The following is a 12,069-nucleotide window of genomic DNA, read 5'->3' as shown; positions in this document are numbered from 1 at the left end:
CCTGAAATTTCCCTGTTTTATATGTTCTGGTTTTCCTGGTGTTATTCTCCTTTATTTCCCATTAAAACAAGAATTTACCCAATAAATAGATAACAGATCTGATGGATCTCCAGGAAAGCTGGCAGATACTGCAGCTCTATTTCTGGGGAATAAATGTGCTCATCAAGAACTTGAGAGGTGCTTCCCTTTCACCACAGATTATGTTTTGCATATAATCTATATTTCTATTCATCCTACAAGGCAATAATTTTGATGCCTAATCTATGGAAATAGGAGAGTGCCTTGCTGCTTTTTCATTTCCTTTCTAATTATTTTTTTTTATTTCTGCTGTTATTATTAGCAACATAACCCCTGAGAGATGCTAACAATTGTTGCAATAGTTGTGCTTTTTCTCCTGAAAAAGCAAATTCAGTTCAAATGAACAAGAAACAGAGCCTGAGCAATTTGAAATCAGCCTAACTTGATGCTGTTCAGTGTCATTTTAGCTTAATGAGTCTACACTCAGCGGAGTCATTCAGTTAAGAGCTGTCTTCAATCCAGAGCAAAGAGTGAGGAGGAATCTCAAGGCAATGGGTACAAATTCCAGATTATTAATTAACTACATGCAGCTATCTCACCCTCATGTTTCAGTCCATTCATCTCCTGGTGCAGAACAAAAGTTCTCTCTCAAAGCAGGGAGCTGCTTTATGAAGCTGAGGTAATGGTGAAAATAATCTTACAATTACCACAACATGGGTGTCACAGAAATTGCTTCATAAAGGTTCAGCCAGAAAACTACAGCAACAAATAACAGCTGACAGACATATTTTATCTTGGAAGGAAACAGCTGTAAGGGAGAATTTTTCCATAATTTGAGCCCCAAGGATGTTGCTGAGGCAGCCCAGGCCATCTGAACTGAGCCCTGCCCTCAGCAAAGCCTGTTGTTATTTACTAGTATGTTATTTATTCTGATTATCAGTAGAAGCTGAAGACTCATCTATTAAGGTTTATCCACTGGTTTTCCACTGCACACCAACATAAAAACCAGGGAACACCCATCACTACCATGGGGCTTTTAGCAACAACACAGTGCCTGAAAAAAATCTTCATGGAAAACTCCACAGGCAGAAGGGCTTCAGTGGGCTGAATTTAGTATTACTGAGTTATATTCTAATGTAAATTATGTTAGAACAAGAAATAGAAGGAGAACAAGCTTGTGACCCAGGTCTGTAAAAGTGTAAATATCTCCTCTTTTGCCCTGAACTCCTTCCTGTTTTCAAATAACACTAAATTAATAAAACGAAATGTTTGTGCCAAATGTTTAGGCAGATAAGGTGTCTCCACCAAAAACAATATCTTGAGCTGAATTAAATGGATGAACATCCCGGCCTTGTCCCAAATTCAATTCCTCAAGACAGCACTGCTATGCAACCCCTCTGTTTTATGGCAACAGCCTCTAGTAAATCCATAAGGAATGCTGGAATTTTCACTGAAGAAGGATACTGATAAAGTAGCAAGGAAGTTTTATTTCTCGTGCCAATTCTATTGTTTCAGTAACTTCTGTCAAACCCAAGACTAACTGAATCCTTTCTGTCCTTTCCTTCAGCTGTTTTCTTTTAAATCATAATTGTCAAACCCAAGACTAACTGAATCCTTCTTTTTGTCCTTTCCTTCAGCTGTTTCCTTTTAAATCATAAGAATCCATTGTCACAGACATCTTTTATGAAAAATCCTTTCCTTAGGATTTTTCCTCCTGAGAAGTTGAGAGGCCTCAGGAACAAAATGTAAACATGGATTATCTGCTGCTGTGGAATGCCACAGGTGGATTGGTCCATCTTGGATGTTTGTAATTAATGGCCAATCACAGCCCAGCTGACTCGGACAGAGAGCCGAGCTACAAACCTTTGTTATCATTCTTTCCTATTCTATTCTCAGCCAGCCTTCTGATGAAACCTTTTCTTCTATTCCTTTAGTATAGTTTTAATGTAATACATATTATAAAATAATAAATCAAGCCTTCTGAAACATGGAGTCAGATCCTTGTCTCTTCCCTCATCCAAGAACTTCTGTGAACACCATCACACTCCATAATAATTTATTCTCACCCAAACGCAGAATCAACTTTTGATCCGCAACAATTAATTTCAGTCTGGCGGATTCACGAGTGTGTTCACAGCCAGGTTTGGGTGACAGAACCGCAAGGACAGAGGGGAAAGAAGCCCAGACTCACTGCAGCTGGGGGAGTGTCCCTGCTGAAGAGGGGCCAGGTTCTCCAGTTGACATCGTGCCTGTACTGCTTGTGCACGTGCTCCCCAACGCCGTAGATGTTGCTGCTGGGCAGCCTGATGGAGAGCTGCAGGAACTGGTCAGCATACTGCAGGGGCCCAATGGTGGTGTCAAACCTGGTGGAAAAGTGGAAAAAAAAAAAAAATTATAAAAGGAAGGGTTTTACCAAGGGTTGTTGCAAGGACTGTTTCTCCTCATTTCAGCTGGAGCTGGGTGGCACAGTCAGGTCTCCACACAGATCTTTCAGGTTTTCTTCCAGCTGTTGTTGGAATCAGAACTCTCTTTTGGGGCCACAAAAGATGGTGGAAGGTCACAGACTTGATCAGAATATTCAAGATTTTGGTAATGAATTGTCATGACATATTCTCCTTCTATAAAAAGGCCTCTCTGTTTAAGAGCTGGGGAAAATCAGTGCAAACCTTGTGCAAAGAAATTTATCAAGGATTTATCTCTGTCCTTATCCCATGATAGCAACAGCTTCCTTTGACAGCCTCAAACTCAGAGTCCAACATTCATTTGTCATTTTTTCTCTAGACATTTTTTCACATGTCATTTTTCCTTTAGACACCCAAATGCAAATACTTTAATGAAATTAAACAAAGGCCTAAGGAAAATTTAGACAATATTCCAGAGAATTGTGGTCCCTCAGGTGTCTCATCCCCCTCCCTGTACCTGTTTAATCAGTCAGGCACTGCTGACTGCCAAGTCCATCTTCTGTGCCCTCTGTAATTGCAAACCAATCATTACAGAGGATTCCAAGCAAGAAAACAATACTAATAAGAGCAAAAAGCAACCCTTAATTAATTGAACTCGAAGTCTTGCTAATCCAAGTGGCCCAGCCCTGTGACAGGTAATCATTCCTGGCTGATTTAATGGGCACCTTCATCTGGCACTTCCCTGCTCTGAGGGCACTTGGACACCTGTGGGTTGGTGGCTTTGGCTTCATTCACTTATTTTTAGAACATAAATGGGATGAGACAATCCAATGTTCAAGTTCACTCAATATTTTACACACAGCCTTACACAACCAGCTGTCCTTGGATATCACAGGTGTAAAGGGCGGCCTGATTTTGGTGGTGATACAAAGGGCAGCCTGATTTTGGTGGTGATACAAAGGGCAGCCTGATTTTGGTGGTTCAGGGCCTCAGCACGAGTGTAGTAAAGAAGATAAAAGGTAAAGGAAGATAAAAAAAAAAGGTGAAAAGGTAAAGAAGATAAAAGGCAATCAGGAGTTTTCCCACATGGTTTGAAGAACTGGCAAAGAGTCCCTCAGGCAATAAAAATTCCCCATATTGCGATTTCCCCTGCGCTGGGGCAACGTGATCAGAGAGCTACACCTGAAACCCTCCAGACAGACCTTCCCACCTCAGACTTTGCTCCCAAAGTCACCCCAAGAGTCCTTGAGAGATATCCACCAGTCAAGAAGAGGGAAGAAGTCGAGTCTGTGTCCACGAGGACACCTCACAGGTGGCATCTGGTGTGACACCACCAGCTCTCAGGGAGCCCCGGTGACAGCTGTGTCACCAAGGAAGGCCCACCAGGACTTACAGCACTTTGCCATTGCTGGCTCTGGTCACCACAAGGCCGAAGGGGTTCTGCTTCAGCTCCACCTTGTAGTTGGGGTTGGAGGCCATGGATCCCTGGAAGGGCTTCACGTGCTCGTGAGGGACCTCAAACCTTTGAGCATTGGGGTCAGTGATCTGCACATATTGACACAACACAAGGGTTGGGCCATTGCAAAATTAATCTCCAATACAGACATTTCCCAGCATTATTCATAGTTCTGACTCAGAGTATTTCCACCCTTATCCCAGCCTCCTCCTCTGCCTTTATTATTATCCACTTCTAACTTTAATTACTCATTTTCAGCCATTTTCTTCAGAATATTTGACTCTGTGTTTCCCTGGCTCACCAGGAACCCACCACAAAGTGGTGGACAGAGTCTCCCACAGAAGGTTGACAATCCCATATGCCACTGGTACCCCACATCCATGGCACAGAGCTTGAGCTCTGCACGGAAAACACAAACCATTGGAAAAGCTAATATTGTCTGTCAAAATGATTGAGAGGTATGATTGGGCCATCAACAAAAAGTAAGTAAATACATTTATCCCCCCAATTCTTCCTGTGATGAGGACAAATGGTGGATAATAGGAAAGCTGAGCTTTCCAGAGGTCTGGGTGATTTTTCATGCAGAATTCCCAACGCGCCAAGTCCCCGTTAGCCTGAGGCATTGCAACAGCAGGGAGGACAGCAAAAAACTTCACTGGGAATCATGAGAGTGCTCCAGAGGCATCCATCCTACACTCCCTGCACAGGCAGCCCCACATCTTGCAGAGCAAACAGGCCTTGGAGCAGAAAGGACAAAGCTGACCTTGAATCGGAAGCGGTTGTTCGTCTGATACTCCGCTGTGAGCAGCACGGTCTGGATGTCATTGCCAAAGAGGGAAGGGGATGGCAGCCTGTCCAGCGTGGCCTCAAACCCTTGGGAGACAAACAGGAGTGGTTGTCAGAACCCAGGAAATTCCTCTGGCTGCCCTGGAGGGCTCGAGCCCATGCCCAGGGGCTCAGAGACTTTGGCACAGAGCCCAAGACCCCTGTGCCTTTGAATTAGCCCTTGGAAAAACCAACTACCGACCTTATATGAAGAATTACAAGTCAAGAAAGTTTAAGTAGAGTAATAGTTAGTTTGTCAGGGGGTGAAAAATAGATTTTTGAGGTTTTTAGAATGGGGGCTTGGGGTTCCAAGATGGAGGAATTTGGGCGTACCCTGTCCTTTTTCCTTCTTCTTGGCCCCCATCTTCTGGGTGATGTTGGCACATTTAGATTGGTTTAGAGTAGGAGCTCACTGTCTAACATAGGTGATGGGTATTGGGAAGTTAATGTAGATATTGTACACGTAGTTTTTAGTATAAAAAGGTAACACCAGAGTGCCTCAACCTGACCTGCCAGACAGACCTGCGGCGGGCCGGAGAAAGAATATTATAAATATGAAATAATAAACAACCTTGAGAACGAGAACAGAAGAATTGTGACTCCTTTGACTGCTGGGCTGGGAAAAGAGGCTTGTACGGATCTCAGAGCCACTGTGACCAGCAGAAATCCCGCGAGGGTGGGAGCTGGGGCCCAGCCCAGAGCTCACCTGCCTTGGTGGACCTCTGTGAGCCGCGCACTTGGTAGCCGTGGTTGGGGGAGAAGAAGCACCAGGGCACGTTGGCGTCGTTCTGGGGGCTCCAGCAGCAGCCACGGAGGGAGCAGATGCTCTGAGCAAGGAGAGCAGGGGCACAAATCAGTGGGGTTACACAAATAAACCCACACCAAACCAGTTCAGTGCACATTTCACCCCAAACGCCAGATACCTTCACGATTTCTGCACTCGGCTCAAGCCCTGCTTTGAAAAACCCCACGGAGTGAACTCGGTAGTGGCACAGAAAGCACTAAAGAGGGTTTTGTATGGATTCAGAGTAAACTTGCCTATTGGAGATGCAGTCTTTCTTAAGACCACAAGATTCACAGGTAAAATAAATATTTTAAAAGAATTATTGAATTTTTAAAATATTTTAAAAGAATTATTCAATTATTATTCAATAGTTATTGAATTATTATGTTATTCAAGCATATATTGTTATATTATTGAATTATCGTTCAATAATTATTGAATCATTGTATTATTATGTTATTGAATTATATTAATTATAATACATTATAATATAGAATATAATACAGAATTATTGATTATGTTCAATAATCTACCTCTCTCCCCTGTGACAGATACAGCAGAGTCTGACCAAAAGTCACACACTGGAGAGGGGTTGAAATTTATCATGGGATTAACATGTAATAAACATCTATACATGCAGAATTGAACATTGTGTATAATATCTACATTTTAAGGTAATTTTCCAATATCAGAAATAGTCAGACTGCTTCTGCATAACCTCAAACTGAGATAAATATATTTGAAAAAAAAAAAAACTATTTTTTCAAGCCTCTGTCTCAGTGCAGTGGCACCATGCTTTACACACACATTCACCAGAAAGTGGAAATTCCTCTGCTCTGCTGTTAGAAATGAACTTGTTCATGTTATCTCTGTGTGAGGTTTATGTTTGGTGATAAGATTGGGGCAATGAATCACAAAGTTCCCATCCGTTTTCTCTCCTTAAACCCCCATTCATTACTTAGGGCAAAGGACAGTGGCAAAACAACTCTCACTGAGGACAAAGGGTGATTCCATCAGTGATCTCAGGTACCCAACTCCAAAAGGGACACCTTCCTAACCTCACTTTCACCTCTCCACTACCAGAAGCTCTTTCTGCCTCCATCTGATCGTGCTCAAATGCTTTTGGTGTTTTTAATAAATATTTAAAATATTCTGCAGCTTGAAATAGGTGGGCATGACCCCAAACCTGCATTGCTGCTGTCCTTGCTTTGGGGTTGGAGAGCCCAGACTGCTCAGTGCAGGTTAAATTATTCTCAGAGGCTCTGGGCAGATAAAGGATAAGGCAGCTCCAGCCCAGCAATCAGGCAGGTGCTGGAGGAAGCACTGAGAGAGCTCACAAAGCCACTGCCTTGGGAAGTCTCAGGGCAGTTATTTGATAGTGGTTTCACAGAGCACAGAAATCACTCAAAACCACCCAAAATAAACCCCAGATTCACCAAACAGGTGAATGTTTTTCCTCTCTGTCATAGATTCATCCCATCAGAAAACACTTGCTGTCATTTCCATCAGGTTCCAAGCCAAAATTAAGGGCTGGAGGAGAGCTGTAAGGACTCATTTCCCCCTTTGACAGGCAAAGCCCTTTGTAAGGCTGTGAAAAACCCAGGCTCACTTCCTACCTGCCCAGATGCCACCTGAGATCTCCCCTTTCCCATTTATAAACCATTGCAGGGTAAAGGAGAGGAAGCTCACAGATACTCCCCAATACTGCAGAGATCTCAGCTTTATCCCCTCACTTCATTTCCTTCATATATGGGGGAATATCCTAAATATAAGAGCAGATTCCCTACTTCCATCCTCTTCTCTCTTCCCAGATCATCCCATAAAAAGCAGAATAATTTTCCTAAAACCTGGCAGTTCAAGCATCCACATTCCCAGCTTCCCGAGCATCCTTTCCTTTTCCCCAGTTTCCTAAAACCTGGCAGTTCAAGCATCCTGAGCATTCCCAGCTTCCTGAGCATCCTTTCCTTTTCCCCAGCTATTTCTCCTGAATGCTCCTCAACTGTTTTCAGCAGCTCCTTCACAGTCCAGTGATATTTTTCCAGCTGGATCTTATCCTGGCAGATTCCTATTTCTGTGGCACATTGAGCTTTCTGCACAAGGAAGTGAACACAGGAGCTGAGGGTTGGCTGTGCCTGGCACAGGGGAAGGAGCAGAGTTCACCAGAGACAATGGGGAGCCTGTTGTAAAAGCAATCATCTGCTATAAATAAAGATGTGATCCCAAGCTGGGGGCTGTAAAAGCAGCACAATAGATACCAGCACCCAGAGCTTCATCAGGAATAACCCTGGAGACGAGGAAGCTGTGTGCACTGGGGTACAGCATGGGCTGAGCTCCAAGGGCTCCAAGAAGAGCCTGGCCACGTGCTGAAATTCCATGTGCATCCACACAGGCCTCCTCCAGCAGGGCATTTTGGGAGGAAAAGCACAGAAACCAAGCCCAAAGCAACAATTCCCCCTTCCCTGAGCTTTCAGAGGTGTCAGCCTGCCCTACACCAGCTCTGCTCAGTGGAATTCTTGTTTTACTGCTGTGTTCTGCTTGTCTGAGCAAACCTCCAGGCAATTTTCCACAGCAGTGAATAGATCCTGAGTATCTTCCTTCTTCCAGCATCTCTAGCTTCACCAACCACATGATCAAATAAAAATAGCTATTTCTTTTCTTTTGTTATTTTCTTCCTTTATTTCTCTTTTAAGCATTTCTTCCTGCCTTCTTCTCTTCTCTTCTCTTCTCTTCTCTTCTCTTCTCTTCTCTTCTCTTCTCTTCTCTTCTCTTCTCTTCTCTTCTCTTCTCTTCTCCCTGCATTTCTTCCTGCCCTTCTCTTCTCTTCATTTCCTCCTTCCTTTCATTTTCTTTCTCCTATTCACTTCTCATTTCTGCAATCCCACTCATTTTCTGGCTCCACCCCGGACACCTTCAGTGACCAAGGCACTCAAGGCAGACACTAACCCTTGCAGATCAGCTTAGCCAAACCATTTTCCCAGCTGCTGTTTACTGTGAGAACCACAAATAAACACAAATCACTGCAGAAGAGTGATGCAGGACCTGCAGTTTCACAGATTCCTGCATTATTGCAGCCCGGCACAACCAAATCACTTCCAGGGCAACACGAGCACAGGAGTGAATCGAATCACTGGGATGGAATTCTGGCTTTCCCCATGGAGCAAAGGTGATATTTATCTCTAACCCTGTCAAATCTGCTGCCTCCTCTTCACTAATATTCAGAAATAATTTATTTTACCTCTAAATTCCAGATCAGGCACCCTCAGAGTTACAATCTGCATCTACTTTTCTGCTGGGAGCTGTGATTTGATGGTTTTTAATTCTCTCCCAGCACCAGCCTTGCAACCAGAGCACCACTGCTGCCCTCCCTGCTTGAGGAGTGCAGCCCTGCACGTGGGGTGACTGGTTCAGAGGCAGTAATTACAGATTTAAATGATCTGCATGGCTTCTCCTGCAGTGCTCTGCCTCTTCCTGGGGCAGGGAAGGAGCCTGAGGAGGCGAGGAACAGGCTGTGATTTGAACCTTTCCTAACCCATCCCCTGCAGGACTTTATTGAGCTACAAATCATAACAAAACCCATGGCAGGAGAGGCTTTAACAACAGCCAGCTCTGGAATTAGGTGGGAATTTCCTCCAAGGTTCAAACAGCTGGGTAATGATTTTTATATCTCTGTGAATGACAGAAGTAACCCACATCACACTGGGGTTTTTTCTCCTAAGCTGCCCCTCCCCAGATCAAAGATAGATACCAGGCATCCACCAGAAAACAAGAAAATTAATAGTAAATATGAAAAGAATAATTATAATAAATAATTAATATTTATAATTTAATTATAATAATAAAAATTATAATAATTATAGTCTTTCAGGAGTAACTATTACAAAATCCTTCTCAATGTGAAAGCACTGAAAAATAAAGGGCATCATAAAATCATGGAAAGGTTTGGGTTGGAAGGGACCTCAAAGCTCCTCTCTTTCCAAATCCTTCCATGGGCAGGGAACTTTCCACCATCCCAGGCTGCTCCAAGGCTCATCCAGCCTGAGATGATGCTTTTCATGGGAATTTGAATGGCAAGATTCTTAAGCCAAAATGTCTTTTCCATACTCTGCTCTCTCAGACACCCCAACCAAACTGGGATCAAAGTGGGTCTGAAAGGAAGCTCTGACCACACCTTGTAAAGTGGCACATCTCAGCAAAGGCCATCATTTCTGAATTACTGTAAATGCCACTTTTTGACCATCACACCAAATGAAACCATTCAGAAGAAGCTGTTAAAAACCAAGGGTGACTCTTTTAACTGCTTGATGTCTGACCAATATTTTTGCCACCTCTGCCCAAACCAGAGAAACCAGACCTGCTGTCAGTGGGCTGAAATCCTGCAAACACTGGGGCAATCACATATTTAAACAGGTTAAGGAGACACCTGAGCTAGTAGAGACAAATGACATTTTTACAAATAAACAAGAGATCTTTTGGGATGAAATCTCTTTTCTAATATTTTCCAGGACATTACCAACCTGTGTTGCAAGTTGATCTGGGATGCAGTCAATTCTCTCTGCTACTGGTGTATCCCGACATTGTGGGTAAAAGTCTGTCAGGGAAATAAAGGAATGGGTTAATACCAAGAAATAAAGGAATGGGTTAATACCAGCATCTCTAAACTGCAGGAATAACTTGAGTCCCTCTGAACTCAGCACCTGCATCTGCTGCCTGCTTCCCTAACAGAGATCCAAATCACTACCAACCATGGCTTCTGTGCTCCATTTTTACCTTTGGAAAATGGCACACAATTATTTCAGATATGAAAATGTCACTGTAAGTTTTTGAGCATATAGGTAGTTTTGATAATTTTATTTCATTAGTCCAATTTTCAATGACTCCTGTCAATGCACTGTGCTTCATTGAAATTACGTGTACTTATAAAAATGGGAAGAACTTTTCTCTTCTTCAGCTGGGCTGTCATGGTGCTCCTTCCCCTGAGCCAGAGTTTTTAACAGGAGCTGGAATTGGAGCATCAGGGAAAAGCACCTCCACTAAAATGCTCCATCAGATTTCAGGTTTGTGGGACTGAATTTAAGGTGGGCAGCTTTAGCTGATTAAAGGGAGCACTGAATGTTACTTTATGTATTTGGGAACTGTTTTGTGTCTGGAGCAAGAACTGTGAAGTGCCCTGGGCTGAGATGGACACACACCCCCAGATTTGCCCCTTTGCATCAGCTGCACTTGTGCTTTTTGTGCAAAAAAACTCCTATTCTTGACAGAAACAGGCAAAAAATATGCAGATATTAGTTTGGATGGGCAGTTCTACTAAAACACCGAGGTGTTTGCCTTGTATAAGCAATAACTTTTATTTTTCTGCCATTTTCACCTCCAAGTGTTTTGCTCCAGTCCCTGTGTGCAAATGGAATTACACAAAATGGGACTGGAAGTAAAGCAGGTGCTCTGCATCACATCCCTGGAACACAAGGGTTTCCTGATTTATCAGTGCATCAGCAAGAAACACTGGGGGATTTTAGGATTATTATAATATTCCACACAATTTGTCCACTCCCACACAGGGATCAGGCAAATTTTTTTCAGAGTTATCTTTTTTTTTTTTTAATACTCCAAAAATTGCAATTATCTGAGCTCTATGCTCCTAAAGAAAGTCCAATCAGTGGAGGGAGAGATAAGATATTTTTCATGACAATAAACCCTGACTCACACCATTTATTGCATTCATAGCTGATAACTTTGATTATATCACCCACAGCAAGGACTGGCCACTATTCACCTCTGGGTAATGATAAGAGTATTTGGATAGTGATAAGAGCAGGAGCTCTGAGGCAGGTGCCAGTGGGGTTTGTGCTCCTGCAGAAGCCATGGGAAGCTCTCACCTGAAGATTTGACTCCTGATTGTCCCGTGGCCAGCAGCCCAATGAGGACACAGGCGATGACAGTCACCACAGTGAAGAGGGCAATCAGGGTGAGCTCCAGCCCACTGAACTTCCTGCCCATCTAGAAACCCAGAGAAACTCCATCAGCCAAAAAGAAACACGAGGAACGGCTCTAAATTACATTTCTAGTTTATAAACGTTGCTAATAACATTTATAATTTAATAATTTTTAATTAAAAATTTAATAAATTGTTCCAGTTTTAAGCCGCATCACCCAATCCCGAGGTTTAAATAAAACTCTGCTTAAATACTTTGTGCAATAAGTCTCCAGTTCAGGATAATTCACTCCGTGCAGATTTTGAAATTATTACACTGAGAAACGTATTTTGGTCCCTGCAAATCATTGAGTACAGAACAATTTACTCCTGAAATTAACCATGAAATTTCCCGCAAGTTACTGAAATTCCTGGAACAGAAAACAAATTAAATCGTCTTTCCCTTTTTTTCCTTTTCTAAACTTTATTTTCTCCTATAAAGCAAACACAAGTCTATTCACTTAAAACAAGAGGAACTTGATTTGTCAGAAATATACCAGAGAAAAGCTGGAATAAACCCTGAAGGGTGTCCAGGACACGTGGGGAAGGCAAGACAGAGATAAATTGCTTTTTTGTATACAGTGGCAGAACACATTGTGTACAAGCTCATGGCACA

The 12,069-nt window shown here is 42.9% G+C and overlaps 1 protein-coding gene across 2 annotated transcripts in view; it reads right to left on the bottom strand.

Annotated features, from left to right (window-relative positions):
• Window positions 1-11,479, bottom strand: part of SI (sucrase-isomaltase) — a 42,211-nt gene extending 30,732 nt beyond the window's left edge. The window contains exons 1-6 of one of the 2 annotated variants that reach the window (XM_031055381.1): window positions 11,352-11,479; window positions 10,000-10,084; window positions 5,408-5,528; window positions 4,640-4,749; window positions 3,814-3,965; window positions 2,210-2,381 (exon numbers count right to left, since the gene is read on the bottom strand). In XM_031055381.1, coding sequence (XP_030911241.1) covers window positions 2,210-2,381; window positions 3,814-3,965; window positions 4,640-4,749; window positions 5,408-5,528; window positions 10,000-10,084; window positions 11,352-11,479 — 768 coding nt within the window. The remainder of the gene's footprint in view (window positions 1-2,209; window positions 2,382-3,813; window positions 3,966-4,639; window positions 4,750-5,407; window positions 5,529-9,999; window positions 10,085-11,351) is intronic. The other variant, XM_031055382.1, reaches the window with a different exon arrangement.
• Between the last annotated feature and the right edge of the window lie 590 nt (window positions 11,480-12,069).

This window comes from Geospiza fortis, unplaced genomic scaffold (assembly GCF_000277835.1).
Source record: "Geospiza fortis unplaced genomic scaffold, GeoFor_1.0 scaffold172, whole genome shotgun sequence".
NCBI classification, from domain to species: Eukaryota; Metazoa; Chordata; class Aves; order Passeriformes; family Thraupidae; genus Geospiza; species Geospiza fortis.
The sequence above is the reverse complement of the archived record's forward strand: the minus strand, read 5'-3'. Positions and strand labels throughout refer to the sequence as shown.